At 43.1% G+C, this 17,377-nt stretch overlaps 1 protein-coding gene across 1 annotated transcript; it reads right to left on the reverse strand.

The window, feature by feature from the left end:
* Positions 1-1,355: 1,355 nt before the first annotated feature.
* LOC124013688 (immunoglobulin alpha-2 heavy chain-like) lies at positions 1,356-17,090 on the reverse strand. Its single transcript, XM_046328103.1, has 4 exons — positions 16,861-17,090; positions 5,827-6,192; positions 5,325-5,675; positions 1,356-4,762 (listed from the first exon to the last, which is right to left on the reverse strand). Exons 1-4 carry the CDS (start codon positions 16,916-16,918, stop codon positions 4,638-4,640), a joined length of 900 nt encoding a protein of 299 aa, XP_046184059.1. The 5' UTR covers positions 16,919-17,090; the 3' UTR covers positions 1,356-4,637.
* Positions 17,091-17,377: the final 287 nt, after the last annotated feature.

A 17,377-nucleotide genomic window follows, 5' to 3' on the forward strand; every position in this document is an offset into this window, starting at 1 on the left:
GCCTCTAGGTCATACACTATCCCAGGATAAGTGCAACATCAGAGAGGACACACAATGGTTCCAGACACTGCCATACACCTCCCCCCAATGCCCCCAATGCCAAAGGAGGGAGTGACTTGCGCACAGACATTGTGGAGACAAGTAATTGATTCCCCATTAATCACACCATCCCTTCACATGGTTTAAGAATAGGTAAAGACACAATCACATATGAAAACAATGTTCCATCCTGTCCTCTTCCCTTGCTGATGTTCTGCATAGCACCAGAGACATGTAAAAGACAAGCCTGACCTCTCCCCTCTCTGGGCTCCAAGTGACCCAAGTGAGGGAAGAAGTGCAACTGTCAACACTGGAGTCCAAAGGGATACATTCTAATAACAAGTATATCACATAAGCATGTTATGCAGATAAGACATCATAATTATCTATGTTACCCAACTAATTCTGATTCATCCACCACAAGTAATAACCATGTTCCAGCGCCAAATCATCCGTTCCCTACGGAGCATCTAGATCTCTCATTGAGGAGAACAGGAGACAATGCCCTTTTTTCTCATAATGTGTAAAGATCTACGTCAGCCTTGTTGAACCGAACCCATATCTGGGCAACCACCGAGGGGTGAAGTCTCCACTCCATTGAGAATTTGAAGCAAGGGCCTCCCGGCGCAGTGGTTAAGGGCGCTGTACTGCAGCGCTAGCTGTGCCATCAGAGTGCCTGAGTTCACGCCCAGGCTCTGTCGTAACCGGTCGCGAACGGGAGGTCCGTGGAGCGACGCACAATTGGCCTATTGTCATCCGGGTTAGGGAGGGCTTGGTCGGTAGGGGTGTCCTTGTCTCATCGCGCACCAGTGACTCCTGTGGCGGGCCAGGCGCAGTGCGTGCTAACCAAGGTGGCCAGGTGCACGGTGTTTCCTCCGACACATTGGTGCGGCTGGCTTCCGGGTTGGATGCACGCTGTGTTAAGAAGCAGTGCGGCTTGGTTGGGTTATGTATCAGAGGACGCATGACTTTCAACCTTCGTCTCTCCCGAGCCCGTACAGGAGTTGTAGCGATGAGACAAGATAGTAGCTACTACAACAATTGGATACCATGAAATTGGGGAGAAAAAGGGGTAAAATTCAACAAAAAAAAGAGAATGTGATGCAGTATATATACAGTGCCTTGCGAAAGTATTCGGCCCCCTTGAACTTTGCAACCTTTTACCACATTTCAGGCTTCAAACATAAAGATATAAAACTGTATTTTTTGTGAAGAATCAACAACATGTGGGACACAATCATGAAGTGGAACGACATTTATTGGATATTTCAAACTTTTTTAACAAATCAAAAACTGAAAAATTGGGCGTTCAAAATTGTTGCCAAGAGCCCAGTTACAGTCAACAATGTCCTGGATAACACGAAAACAGCCAAACCAGCTCTGCTAGGGTGAGTAAAATGGTCAGAGTTTGAGTGGGGGTTAAAGCTTAAGATGATTTGTACAGCATTGCACATAGTCAGTGTGACCCAGAGTGACTTGACATAACCGGCCAAGCAAGCTGTACAAACAAAACAGAAACGACATAGGACGTCTTATTTAATGAAAGGGGTCGCAGTCTGCCGGGGTTGCAGTCTGCCGTCATCCATGTATATGGGTAAGAGTCTCGCTACAGTTTCAGATATTATACATTTCTAATTTTGTCAGAAAGTTCTTTTCATTGCAAGTTAAAGCGTACTGTTAGCTAGCTAGCTAGCTGACATTAGATGGCTGGCTCACTAGCTAACATTACGTTTATGATCTGTGTGTAGTAATGCTATCTCAGAATGCCATTTCGCATTGCTAGTTATAGCCTAATGTTATCTAGCTAACTAGCTAACATTGCACCTATTTGGATCATTTTAGCTACCTATGACAACCAGTTCGTATTGCTAGTACTCTTTGGATTAGGATTCTGGTTCATTGTTTAGCTAGTATCTCAACAAAAGACACCAACCAACCTGCCAGATGATACATGGCCCATCAAGTTAGCCAGTTGTGTCTGACGGTGATTACGGCTATCTATTGTATAATAATGCCAAAATATATGCATCTGTAATTTGTCTTTCAGCATCATTAGAACACGCCTGACTCTCCTCCACCAGTCATACAAGGAGAATATTCTAACGCATCCCATCAAAAAGAGAGCTGACCCAAGCAAGCACAGGTTACACCTGAAGCATGAGGACTTGCAGCGAGTGGTGAACTTCATCACCAACTACGCAGAGGATAATGCAATAGTATTACCAGGACACCACCCAGGACACAAACTCTTTGGTGCAAAGTTGCTGCCATCCCATGTGACAAAAGCAGCCGTGTGGCATCTCTACAAGGAATTGATGACAACACATGGTATATAAAGCTTAAACAATATGTTTTGATTATTTAATTGACCAACCAACATGATTGGAACTACATTTATTGAGCTCACATTATTTCTGTATTTTCCAGAGGTATGTGTAGTCGGGCTGTGTGTTATCACTTTAACTTCCAGTTTCCAAGATTATGTTGCTGTATGCAGTGATGCTGCTTCGCACATTTGTAGGTAAGTGAAACGACAAATTATTAAAACCATACATTATGTTTTACGTTACATTTTCATTTTCGCTACATTACATTTTCTTTTCATAAATTGATCTTAATGTTATTTTGTTGTTTGCAGGTGCTCTATCCTTCTGACCCTATGCAGCCAGGTCCCATCTACTTTTTAACTCCCCGCAAGTGTGGCTTGTTTGGTGTCCACTGTGAAGGAATACCACAACAAGTCAACTACTTGATTGATGAAGGTATGTCATCCAGCAAAGGCAGCAGCGCAGTCATCAACTACATGCACCATTTCTTCACCAACTACGAAGTTGGGGAACCACATGTGGACCTGAGTTGTGATAACTGCAGTGGACAAAACAAGAACAAGTTTGTGCTCTGGCATTGTGCCTGGCGGACCATGCTTAAGCTCCACCACAGTCTAGACTTCACTTCCTGATCACAGGCCACACCAAGTTTACCCCCGACTGATGCTTCGGCCTCATCAAGCAGCGCTTCAGAAAGACCAGAGTGAATACTGTCTGAGATTTATGGTGTTGTGAAGGACAGCACTGTGACAGGGGTCAACATCCCACAACTGGTTGGACTGGAGGATGGTACGGTGCTGGTGGAAAGCTATGGCTGGCAACAACACTTGACGCCGTACTTCAGGCTACTGCCACAGATCAAGCAGTACCAGCACTTCAGGTGAATATCATTTTCATTGTATTATATTATTCTTCTTATCTAAACTTGGGAGGTGAATTGATGTTGTGCAAGGTTGTAATGTCTACAATTTTTTTATTATTTCCTGTTTTACAGCTTCGATGTTCTGGACTCTGGTGTTGTTGATGCCGAAGGAGCGTTCAGACTCAGTCGGGACCAGGTTTCAGCTGCTGCGCAACGCTGACATCCTTCCTCCCATAGATGGTCTGCTTGTACAAGCACCACCTGGACTGGACACAGCTTGACAAATGTATCTTTTGAGAAGATCAGGGAGTTTTGCGACGAAGAGGCTATTGACATAACATGCCCTGGATAGATTCCTTTGTTCATGCATAGTTTGGACGGACCAGTCATCAGCACTATCTGCAGTGCCTCTATTCAAATTACTCTCTCCTAACAAACACAATATGTTTCTGCTACTATTTTATCCTGATGCTCAGCCACTTTACCCCTGATTGTATGCATATAACTACCTCGTCTATCACTGATATCATTGTTGATATTGTTCTTGTACAAACTGTATATTATTTTATTTATATTGACGCTATCTTTTTCTGATATTGCTACTATGCAAATAACCATTGGTCATCCCTACTGCATCTGATCTGTCAGACTCACTAAACACAAATGCTAAGTATTGGAGTGTGCCCCTGGCTAAAATTGTGCCAACTGGTTTGCTTAATGTGAGGAATTTGTAATTATTTATACTTTTACTTTTACTTTTGAGACTTAAGTACATTTTAGCAATTCTATTTACATCTGGTACTTTTAAAACCAAATACCTTTTGACTTTTAGTCAAGTAGTATTTTAGTGTGTGACTTTTACTTGACTCATTTTCTATTAAGGTATCTTTACCTTTGCTCAAGTATGACAATTAAGTACTTTTTCCACCACTGGGTGTGGCCGGGGGGTTAAAGCATTTATTTCACATGACCCATCAATTTAGACAAGTGTGTCTGGGTAAGCATCATCTAATATTTGTAAAAAAATAAATATCTGGACACTTTCTGTTTACCTGGGATTTTTCCTTATTGTAGGCTACTACTTTTACCACTTTTAGTCTTAATCTTTACTACACTACTCACAGTTTAGCACAGGACCTCATATGTGAATCGTTAAAGAGATGGGTGTGGCTGGCTTAAGAGGGTGTGAACACTGCTGAATGTAGACAAAGGAAAGTTCTCCAGTAGGTTCCAAAACATTCAAAGGCCATTTTCTCAAAAGTGAGGTTACAAGTTTATCAACTTTCAAAGCAGAATTACTTTCCCATTGTTCCTCAAATGCAGTGTATGATTTGCAATTTCGTTGCTCTACTTTCATCCAATGTAAAAAAACACAATTTAAAATGATGAAACTGAATCATAGAATATATCTATTTCCTGATGAGGTAGATGAAGAAGATGATGGTCAGACAGCAAAGGAGAACTCCAGTTCTTATGATGGAGAGGAGGACAAGGATTCTCATATCCACTTCAGTCGCAACCTGAATGTCACCACCTGAAAGAATGAAACCTTTTATATTTCCCATTTCTGTATAATTTTATACAATCAGGATTGGCTAGGTTACTTTCTAAGTGGAATTCATTACAGTTACTTGTTATCTGTCCTCAAAATTATAATCAGTAACGTAACTTTTGGATTACCCAAACACATTTGATGTCTCATCATAGTGGTCTCTGACCTGTGGTCAGACTCAATCAGGTGAAAACAAATTTCATTTGCGACTTTTTTTCAATGCTGAATTGAATGTCATTGAAAAAACAAAAAGGTGTTATAATGTATTTTTCCCCAACGATCCTTTCTGAATTTACATGTAATCCAATAATTAATCATCTAGTTTTTCAACAGTACCTGAAATCTGATTACAATATTTTTGCTGGTAATGTAACTGATTACGTTTTTGTTTAAACCTGATTACATGTAACTGATTACAGTTACATGTAATCAGTTACTACCCAGTTGTTCCACAACCCTGTATATAATATAGTATTGGCTAATGCAGTGTAATAACTAAGGGTTATGTTTGTATATTGTTAATAAACAAGCTAATTATATTTACCATGAATGTCCAGCTTGGTCCCGTCTCCAAACAGTATCTCCCCACATGAGGCCACAGCACAGTAGTAAGTCCCATCATCAGAGAGGCTGAGGTTCCTCTTGGGGTGGTTGTAGACACATGTCTGTGTAGGAGACCCAGCCTCAGAGCTCTTCTCACACTGATCACTCTTGTCTCCATGGGTGTAAATGATTCCTGGATGGGATTCTCCTGAGCCATGTCCGAACCAATAGACACTGTGTCCTCCTGCACAGGTCTCAGTGTGTATTGTACAGTTCAGAGTCACAGAGTCTCCTAGCTGGACTGACTCAGACACAGACTGCTGGAGCACAGACATGCTGTTGGACTCTGAACCTGAAAAGAGTGTTTAAATATGTCAGCAAATTGCATTGAATATGCTGTAGTAAGACTATATACAAAATGTTTATTTTTACGGCTCTTTATCTATCAATTCAATTTTTTGGGAATGTCGGAAAATATCAAAATACATTTCTTAGCACTATACCTTTTACATTGAGAATGGTCCCTTTTCCAAATTCCACCACATTTGAGTGTGCGCTCCCACAGTAGTACGTGGCTGCATCCGAGCTTTTGATGTCTGAGATGCTGAGGTGATTTACGCCGTTGCTGCTTTGCACTGAGAACCGAGGGTTATCCTTAAACTCATGGTAAAATGTAGCATATTTGTCATACTTATAGATGGTTGAGATGAGATGAGGTTTTTCTCTGAAGGGCTGCTTGTACCAGGAGAAATGCATGGCCATGTCGCCTTTATAGAGGCATTGCAGAACCATCGTGTCTCCAACATTGGCTGACATGAGACCACTATCCTGTTGTATGGCAGAGGGCTCAGTCCCAGCTAGCGCATGAACTATAAATAAAACAAAGGAAAACGTCTTACAAAAATATATTAAACCTTAAAAGATTGTATTGCCTGCACCTTAGAGGCTGCTGCCTATGTACATAGACATGGTCACTTTAATAGACACTGGTCACTTTAATAATGTTTACATACTGTTTTACCCACTTCATATGTGTATACTGTGTTCTAGTCAAGGCCTATGCTGTTTACATTTACATTTACATTTAAGTCATTTAGCAGACGCTCTTATCCAGAGCGACTTGTTTAACTATTGATGTGCATATACTATTCTATATTACGTATTCTTCAGATATATTACATATTCTGTCCATACTGTCTATACATCCCATCACACACACACATATACAGCTCGGGAAAAAATGAAGAGACCACTGCAAAATGATCCGATTCTTTGGTTTTACTATTTATCGGTATGTGTTTGGGTAAAAATAACAATTTTGTTTTCTTCTATAAACTACTGACAACATTTCTCCCTAATTCCCTCCCAAAATATTATCATTTAGAACGTTTATTTTCAGAAAATGACAACTGGTCAAAATAACAAAAAAAGATGCCGTGTTGTCAGACCTAGAATTATGAAAAGAAAATAAGTTCATATTAATCTTTAAAGAACACAATTCTAATGTTTTAACTTAGGAAGAGATCAGAAATCAATATTTGGTGAAATAACCCTGATTTTTAATTTAAAACATTTTTTTTAACCCTTATTTAACTAGGCAAGAACAAATTCTTATTTTCAATGACAGCCTAGGAACAGTGGGTTAACTGCCTGTTCAGGGGCAGAACGACATATTTGTACCTTGTCAGCTCGGGGATTTGAACTTGCAACCTTCCGGTTACTAGCCCAACGCTCTAACCACTAGGCTACCCTGCTGCCCCTTTCCAATCACAGCTTTCATGCGTCTTGTCATGCCCTCCACCAGTCTTTCACATTGATGTTGGGTGACTTTATGTCACTCCTGGCGCAAAAGTTCAAGCAGCTCAGCTTTGTTTGACAGCTTGTGACCATCCATCTTCACCTTGATCACATCAATGGGGTTCAATGGGGTTTAAGTCTGGAGATTGGGCTGGCCATGACAGGGTCTTGATCTGGTGGTCCTCCATCCACACCTTGATTGACCTGGCTGTGTGGCATGGAGCATTGTCCTGCTGGAAAAACCAATCCTCAGAGTTTGGGCACATTGTCAGAGCAGAAAGAAGCAAGTTTTCTTCCAGGACAACCTTGTACGTAGCTTGATTCATGTGTCCTTCACCAAGACAAATCTGCCCGATTCCAGCTTTGCTGAAGCACCCCCAGATCATCACCGGTCCTCCACCAAATTTCACAGTGGGTGCGAGACCTGGAGAGGCCTACAAGCCACAGTGTCTCGCACCCACTGTGAAATTTGGTGGAGGATTGGGCTATCATTGCCAGCCCAATCTCCAGACCTGAACCCCATTGAAAACCTCTGGAATGTGATCAAGATGAAGATGGATGTCACAAGCCGTCAAACAAAGCCGAGCTGCTTACATTTTTGCGCCAGGAGTGGCATAAAGTCACCCAACATCAATGTGAAAGACTGGTGGAGAGCATGCCAAGAAGCATGAAGGCTGCGATTGATAATCAGGGTTATTCCACCAAATATTGATTTCTGCACTCTTCCTAAGTTAAAACATTCGTATTGTGTTATTTAACTGTGTAATTAATATGAACTTATTTTATTTGCATTATTCTAGGTCTGACAACACTGCATCTTTTTTTGTTATTTTATAACAATATTTGGAATTTGGGAGAAATGTTGTCAAATGAAGAGAAATGTTGTCAATACTTTTGTCATGCAGGTGAAAGAGGACCCAAAAGCGACTTGGCGAAAACAGAGTCTTTAATCCAGTAAAGTAAAAACAAACAAAAAACACAACTTTCACTCAAAATGACGAGGACAAACTGGAGACTCGATCTTGAACAGCAGGTGAACAGCAGGTTGCCTCGGGAAGGCACTTGAACCAGACAGACTCAGACACCTGCTCACCACGCAGCATCTGAGGAAAACACGACACGACAGGGCGATACACAAACACAGCACGGTGAATTCTAGACAAGGAACCGACAGGACAGGAACGGAACACAAAGGAAGAAATAGGGACTCTAATCAGGGGAAAGGATCGGGAACAGGTGTGGGAAGACTAAATGATTGATTAGGGGAATAGGAACAGCTGGGAGCAGGAACGGAACGATAGAGAGAAGAGAGAGCGAGAGAGTGAGAGAGGGAGGGGGAGAGAGAGGGATAGAAAGAGGGAAAGAACCTAATAAGACCAGCAGAGGGAAACGAATAGAATGGGAAGCACAGGGACAAGACAAGATAATAAATGACAAAACATGACAGTACCCCCCACTCACCGAGCGCCTCCTGGCGCACTCGAGGAGGAATCCTGGCGGCAACGGAGGAAATCATCAATGAGTGAACGGTCCAGCACGTCCCGAGACGGAACCCAACTCCTCTCCTCAGGACCGTAACCCTCCCAATCCACTAAGTATTGGTGACCCCGTCCCGAGAACGCATGTCCATGATCTTATGTACCTTGTAAATAGGTGCGCTCTCGACAAGGACGGGAGGGGGGAGGGAAGACGAACGGGGGTGCGAAGAAAGGGCTTGACACAGGAGACATGGAAGACAGGATGGACGCGACGAAGATGTCGCGGAAGAAGCAGTCGCACAGCGACAGGATTGACGACCTGGGAGACACGGAACGGACCAATGAACCGCGGAGTCAACTTACGAGAAGCTGTCGTAAGAGGAAGGTTGCGAGTGGAAAGCCACACTCTCTGGCCGCAACAATACCTTGGACTCTTAATCCTGCGTTTATTGGCGGCTCTCACAGTCTGTGCCCTGTAACGGCAAAGTGCAGACCTCACCCTCCTCCAGGTGCGCTCACAACGTTGGACAAACGCTTGAGCGGAGGGAACGCTGGACTCGGCAAGCTGGGATGAGAACAGAGGAGGCTGGTAACCCAGACTACTCTGAAACGGAGATAACCCGGTAGCAGACGAAGGAAGCGAATTGTGAGCGTATTCTGCCCAGGGGAGCTGTTCTGCCCAAGACGCAGGGTTTCTGAAAGAAAGGCTGCGTAGTATGCGACCAATCGTCTGATTGGCCCTCTCTGCTTGACCGTTAGACTGGGGATGAAACCCGGAAGAGAGACTGACGGACGCACCAATCAAACGACAGAACTCCCTCCAAAACTGTGACGTGAATTGCGGGCCTCTGTCTGAAACGGCGTCTAACGGGAGGCCATGAATTCTGAATACATTCTCGATAATGATTTGTGCCGTCTCCTTAGCGGAAGGAAGTTTAGCGAGGGGAATGAAATGTGCCGCCTTAGAGAACCTATCGACAACCGTAAGAATCACAGTCTTCCCCGCAGACAAAGGCAGACCGGTAATGAAGTCTAGGGCGATGTGAGACCATGGTCGAGAAGGAATGGGGAGCGGTCTGAGACGACCGGCAGGAGGAGAGTTACCCGACTTAGTCTGCGCGCAGTCCGAACAAGCAGCCACGAAACGGCGCGTGTCACGCTCCTGAGTCGGCCACCAAAAGCGCTGGCGAATAGACGCAAGAGTGCCTCGAACACCGGGATGACCAGCTAACTTGGCAGAGTGAGCCCACTGAAGAACAGCCAGACGAGTGGAAACAGGAACGAAAAGGAGGTTACTAGGACAAGCGCGGCGACGCAGTGTGCGTGAGTGCTTGCTTAACCTGTCTTTCAATTCCCCAGACTGTTAACCCGACAACACGCCCATAAGGAAGAATCCCCTCGGGATCAGTAGAAGCCACAGAAGAACTAAACAGACGGGATAAGGCATCAGGCTTGGTGTTCTTGCTACCCGGACGGTAAGAAATCACAAACTCGAAACGAGCGAAAAACAACGCCCAACGAGCTTGACGGGCATTAAGTCGTTTGGCAGAACGGATGTACTCAAGGTTCTTATGGTCTGTCCAAACGACAAAGGAACGGTCGCCCCCTCCAACCACTGTCGCCATTCGCCTAGGGCTAAGCGGATGGCGAGCAGTTCACGGTTACCCACATCATAGTTGCGCTCAGATGGCGACAGGCGATGAGAAAAATAAGCGCAAGGATGAACCTTATCGTCAGACTGGAAGCGCTGGGATAGAATGGCTCCCACGCCTACCTCAGAAGCGTCAACCTCGACAATGAATTGTCTAGTGACGTCAGGAGTAACGAGGATAGGAGCGGACGTAAAACGTTCTTTTAGAAGATCAAAAGCTCCCTGGGCGGAACCGGACCACTTAAAACACGTCTTGACAGAAGAAAGAGCTGTGAGAGGGGCAGCAACTTGACCGAAATTACGAATGAAACGCCGATAGAAATGAGCGAAACCTAAAAAGCGCTGCAACTCGACACGTGACCTTGGAACGGGCCAATCACTGACAGCTTGGACCTTAGCGGAATCCATCTGAATGCCTTCAGCGGAAATAACGGAACCGAGAAAAGTAACGGAGGAGACATGAAAAGAGCACTTCTCAGACTTTACGTAGAGACAATTCTCTAAAAGGCGCTGTAGAACACGTCGAACGTGCTGAACATGAATCTCGAGTGACGGAGAAAAAATCAGGATATCGTCAAGATAGACAAAAACAAAGATGTTCAGCATGTCTCTCAGAACATCATTAACTAATGCCTGAAAAACAGCTGGCGCATTGGCGAGACCAAACGGCAGAACCCGGTACTCAAAATGCCCTAACGGAGTGTTAAACGCCGTTTTCCACTCGTCCCCCTCTCTGATGCGCACGAGATGGTAAGCGTTACGAAGGTCCAACTTAGTAAAGCACCTGGCTCCCTGCAGAATCTCGAAGGCTGATGACATAAGGGGAAGCGGATAACGATTCTTAACCGTTATGTCATTCAGCCCTCGATAATCCACGCAGGGGCGCAGAGTACCGTCCTTCTTCTTAACAAAAAAGAACCCCGCCCCGGCCGGAGAGGAAGAAGGCACTATGGTACCGGCGTCAAGAGACACAGACAAATAATCCTCGAGAGCCTTACGTTCGGGAGCCGACAGAGAGTATAGTCTACCCCGAGGAGGAGTGGTCCCCGGAAGGAGATCAATACTACAATCATACGACCGGTGAGGAGGAAGGGAGTTGGCTCGGGACCGACTGAAGACCGTGCGCAGATCATGATATTCCTCCGGCACTCCTGTCAAATCGCCAGGTTCCTCCTGAGAAGTAGGGACAGAAGAAACGGGAGGGATGGCAGACATTAAACACTTCACATGACAAGAAACGTTCCAGGATAGGATAGAATTACTAGACCAATTAATAGAAGGATTATGACATACTAGCCAGGGATGACCCAAAACAACCGGTGTAAACGGTGAACGAAAAATCAAAAAAGAAATAGTCTCACTGTGGTTACCAGATACTGTGAGGGTTAAAGGTAGTGTCTCAAATCTGATACTGGGAAGATGACTACCATCTAAGGCGAACATGGGCGTAGGCTTCTCTAACTCTCTGAAAGGAATGTCATGTTTCCGAACCCATGCTTCGTCCATGAAACAACCCTCAGCCCCAGAGTCTATCAAGGCACTACATGTAGCACCCGAACCGGTCCAGCGTAGATGGACCGACAAAGTAGTACAGGATTTTGATGGAGAGACTTGAGTAGTTGCGCTCACCTGTAGCCCTCCGCTTACAGATGAGCTCTGGCTTTACTGGACATGAATTAACAAAATGTCCAGCAACTCCGCAATAGAGGCACAGGCGGTTGGTGATCCTCCGTTCCCTCTCCTTAGTCGAGATGCGAATCCCTCCCAGCTGCATGGGCTCAGACTCTGAGCCAGAGGAGGGAGATGGTTGCGATGCGGAGCAGGGAAACACCGTTGATGCGAGCTCTCTTCCACGAGCCCGGTGACGAAGATCTACCCGTCGTTCTATGCGGATGGCGAGAGCAATCAAAGAGTCCACATCTGAAGGAACCTCCCGGGAGAGAATCTCATCCTTAACCACTGCGTGGAGTCCCTCCAGAAAACGAGCGAGCAGCGCCGGCTCGTTCCACTCACTAGAGGCAGCAAGAGTGCGAAACTCAATAGAATAATCCGTTATGGACCGTTCACCTTGGCATAAGGAAGCCAGGGCCCTAGAAGCCTCCCTACCAAAAACTGAACGGTCAAAAACCCGAATCATCTCCTCTTTAAAGTTCTGGAACTTGTTAGAGCAATCAGCCCTTGCCTCCCAGATAGCTGTGCCCCATTCTCGAGCCCGGCCAGTAAGGAGTGAAATGACGTAAGCAACCCGAGCTCTCTCTCTAGAGTATGTGTTGGGTTGGAGAGAGAACACAATCTCACACTGCGTGAGAAAGGAGCGGCACTCAGTGGGCTGCCCGGAGTAGCAAGGTGGGTTATTAACCCTAGGTTCTGGAGGCTCGGCAGGCCAGGAAGTAACAGGTGGCACGAGACGTAGACTCTGGAACTGTCCAGAGAGGTCGGAAACCTGAGCGGCCAGGTTCTCCACGGCATGGCGAGCAGCAGACAATTCCTGCTCGTGTCTGCCGAGCATGGCTCCTTGGATCTCGACGGCAGTGTAACGAGCGTCTGAAGTCGCTGGGTCCATTCCTTGGTCGGTTCCTTCTGTCATGCAGGTGAAAGAGGACCCAAAAGCGACTTGGCGAAAACAGAGTCTTTAATCCAGTAAAGTAAAAACAAACAAAAAACACAACTTTCACTCGAAATGACGAGGACAAACTGGAGACTCGATCTTGAACAGCAGGTGAACAGCAGGTTGCCTCGGGAAGGCACTTGAACCAGACAGACTCAGACACCTGCTCACCACGCAGCATCTGAGGAAAACACGACACGACAGGGCGATACACAAACACAGCACGGTGAATTCTAGACAAGGAACCGACAGGACAGGAACGGAACACAAAGGAAGAAATAGGGACTCTAATCAGGGGAAAGGATCGGGAACAGGTGTGGGAAGACTAAATGATTGATTAGGGGAATAGGAACAGCTGGGAGCAGGAACGGAACGATAGAGAGAAGAGAGAGCGAGAGAGTGAGAGAGGGAGGGGGAGAGAGAGGGATAGAAAGAGGGAAAGAACCTAATAAGACCAGCAGAGGGAAACGAATAGAATGGGAAGCACAGGGACAAGACAAGATAATAAATGACAAAACATGACAACTTTATAGAACAAACAAAAATTATAATTTTACCCAAACACATACCGATAAATAGTAAAACCAGAGAAAATGATAATTTTGCTGTGGTCTCCTCATTTTCTCCAGAGTCGTATATACAGTATATACATACAGTGGAAAGAAAAAGTATGTTAACCCTTTGGAATTACCTGGATTTCTGCAGAAAATAGTTAGAGAATTTGATCTGATCTGATCTTCATCTTAATCATAACAATAGACAAACACAGTGTTTAAACTAATAACACACATTATTTTATTTTTCTTGTCTATATTGAATACATCATTTAAACATTCACAGTGTAGGTTGGAAAAAGTATGTGAACCCGTTGACTTATGATTTTGACTTATGACTCTGTTGGAGTCAGGACTTTATATTAAGAATGTGAAATGTCAGATTAACAGCAGAGAGAATTATTTATTTTATCATTCGAACATTCCCAGTGGGCCAGAAGTTTACCTACACTCAACTAGTATTTGGTGGCATTGCCTTTAAATTGTTTAACTTGGGTCAAATGTTTCAAGTAGCCTTCCACCAGCTTCCCACAATATGTTGGGTGAATTTTGGCCCATTCCTCCTGACAGAGCTGGTGAAACAGTGTCAGGTTTCTAGGCCTCCTTGCTCGCACATGCTTTTTCAGTTCTGCCCACACATTTTCTATGGGATTGAGGTCAGGGCTTAGTGATGGCCACTCCAATGCTTTGACTTTGTTGTCTTTAAGCCATTTTGCCACAACTGTGTAAGTATGCTGGGAGTAATTGTCCATTTGGAAGACCCATTTGCGACCAAGCTTTAACTTCCCGACTGGTGTCTTGAGATGTTGCTTCAATATATCCACATAATTTTTCTTCCCTCATGATGCCATCTATTTTGTGAAGTGTACCAGGCCCTCCTGCAGCAAAGCACCCCCACAACATGATGCTGCCACCCCTATGCTTCACGGTTGGGATGGTGTTCTTCAGCTTGCAAGCCTCCCCCTTTTTCCTCCAATGATGGTCATTATGGCCAAACAGTTATATTTTTATACCACCAGACCTGAGCGGTATGAGCGGTATGATGAGCGGTATGATGGCTGCGTGGTACCATGGTGTTTATTCTTGCGTACTATAGTTTGTACAGATGAATGTGGTACCTTCACCTTCAAATTGCTCCCAAGGATGAACCGGACTTGTGGAGGTCTACAATTTTCTTTCTGAGGTCTTGGCTGATTCCTTTGATTTTCTCATGATGTCAAGCAAAGAGGCACTGAGTTTGACGGTAGGCTTTGAAATCCATCCACAGGTACACATCCAATTGACTCAAATGATGTCAATTAGCCTATCAGAAACTTCTAAAGCCATGACATCATTTTATGGAATATTCCAAGCTGTTTAAAGGCACAGTCAACTTAGTGTATGTAATCTTCTGACCCACTGGAATTGTGATACAGTGAGTTTTAAGTGGAATAACCTGTCTGTAAACAATTGTTGGAAAAATTACTTGTGTCATGCACAAGGTAGATGTCCTAACCGACTTGCCAAAACTATAGTTTGTTAAAAATAAATTTGCGGAGTGGTTGAAAAACAAGTTTTAATGACTCCAACCTAAGTGTATGTACATTTCCGAATTCAACTGTATATAAGAACTCCAGACTCTGACGTTGCTCGTCCTAACATTTAATCATTCCATTTTTTACTTTTTAGATTTGTGTGTATAGTTGTGCATTCACAAAAGTTCTGAACCTTTCTATTCTCATAGTTTCTAAAGATTGCAAATTAAAGATATGTTTTTTTGCTAAGAGTATTATTTTATTGTTGATCTATGACAAATCCCCCAGCACTGTTATTTGCAGTGTTAACTCCAGGTATTAATTGCAATTCTCCATCCATTCCTGAACCTCGAACCAAAAACAAGCTACATATGGACAGTACCAAAACAAATGACTAACGATTCTGTCTCTTTTTAGAAAAATCTGCAGAGCTGGGATGGTTGTATCCCCCCATATGTTTAACATTGTATTGGTTGCAAGAATTTTGTATAATAATTGAAATTGAAATACTCTAAGTTTCGAATCCAGCATCGTTTTGTGTATCAGTTCATAAACTATGTGACATGGAATCGGTACATCGAAAATCTCTTCCCAATTATTTTGCAGTCTACATTGTACAGCTGTCATTTTTTTGGTCCTTAAATTAAACTGGTATACATTTCTATTTAGCACAATTCTCTTAAACGAAATTGGCCTTTAATGCAGAATCGACAGAAAAGTTTCTTACTTTCTACTCTTTCCACTTGCCTCTTCCATTTTTGAGTTAATGTTGCAATTAGTTGGTTGTAGTTTTGAGTAGAACAGACATTTCCATATATTTTTGCTAGCTGCATGTGTGACATAACTCCGCCAGTCCTATTTATGATAAGATTTACAAAGATTATACAGTTTTTTTTTTTTTCAAAAAATATTGTATATTTTCTGGTGGATTAAACAGAAATTGCAACCAACTTTCCATGGCTTGTTTTAAAAATAGCAAAATTTTGGAGATAATTTCATTTTCAAATAACTGAAAGTGAGAGGTTCTAATCTGAATAAAGGGAAAAAGGCCTTTCTTGAACATTGGGTGAGACATTCTTACTAATCTGCTAGAGAACCCATTCGGAATCAGGTATAACTTTTGTATAACTGAAGCCTTTAGTGAGAGGTCTAATGCTATAATATTTAATAATTTCTGCACTCCGAGTTCATATTCATTATATAAATAGGCCGGTTTAATTTTGTCTGGCTTGCAGTTCCAAATCAAATTTGATTTAATATTAATTTAAAAAACAAGTCATTAGGTGTGGACAAGGCCATAAGCAAATTGGTCAACTGGGATATGACTAAAGAATTATTCAGGGTGATTTTTCCACAAATAGACAGGTATTTTCCTTTCCACGATAGCATTTTTGCTAACTTTCTATAAAAATGTTTTGTAGTGAGATCATTTCTTTCTTTCGGGATATGAATAACGAGTATGTCCACATCACAATCAGACAATTTTATCGGTAAACTACACGGTAATGTAAAAGTTTTATATTGTTGTGATCCAATATGTAATATAGTACATTTATCATAATTTGGTTGTAATCCAGTGAGGTCAGAAAAATAATCTAGATCCTCCAAATTGTGGATTTAAAAGAAAACATGAATAATTAGTGTACAATGATACCTTTGTTTTTGTTGTGTATTGTTAGATATTACTGCACTGTTGGAACTAGGAACACAAGCATTTCGCTTCACCCGCAATAATATCTGCTAAATATGTGTATGCGACCAATAACACTTGACTTGATTTGCAAGATTAGGTTGCCTCAAAGTGTCTGTGAATGTTAATTAAATCAATTGTACCGTTGTACTCCCTGATGAAGGGTATGCTGAAACGTGTTGGAGCTTTTTTAATAAATGTTGTTCTATTGAACATACCATCACAATAAAGTTAATAAAACTTACCCATCTCTCCAAGAAGAAGAAATTTGCACAGTGGTGTGAACATCTTAATAGCTGTCATCCTCTTCAAAACCTGTGTCTTCTGTGGAAAAGTTTACCCCTGTTAGAACAACCCTTCTCAAATGAAGCTAATTAGTTTCTGAGATGCGTTGTATAGTCTATGGTATGTAATTTAGCATTTCAGCAGAATTTTCTAGTTTCCCCAGTGGTTGGCTAAGTGCCCCTGTGGTGGCTTCACCTAACCCAGATTAGAAGAGACCGGATGGATAGAGTTGAGCGTCCTGTTGGGCTGACACTAGTGTGTTTATCTTCTATGATCAAAGCTCAGAATGTCACTTTTTTGGATGAAGAATGAAATTTAGCTAATGCCTGGCCTTCAATTTAAAACGAGGACAGATACTGTTATGGTTGAGACTAGGTTTAGGTATAGTAGTGCGTAAGTGAACAGAAAGTTCTGTTTGGAATTGTTTCTAAACCTTTGTCTTCTCTCTTTCAGGTCTGACCCCTGTTGTGTCTGCCT

The sequence above is a fragment of the Oncorhynchus gorbuscha genome, linkage group LG25, assembly GCF_021184085.1.
Source record: "Oncorhynchus gorbuscha isolate QuinsamMale2020 ecotype Even-year linkage group LG25, OgorEven_v1.0, whole genome shotgun sequence".
NCBI classification, from domain to species: domain Eukaryota; kingdom Metazoa; phylum Chordata; class Actinopteri; order Salmoniformes; family Salmonidae; genus Oncorhynchus; species Oncorhynchus gorbuscha.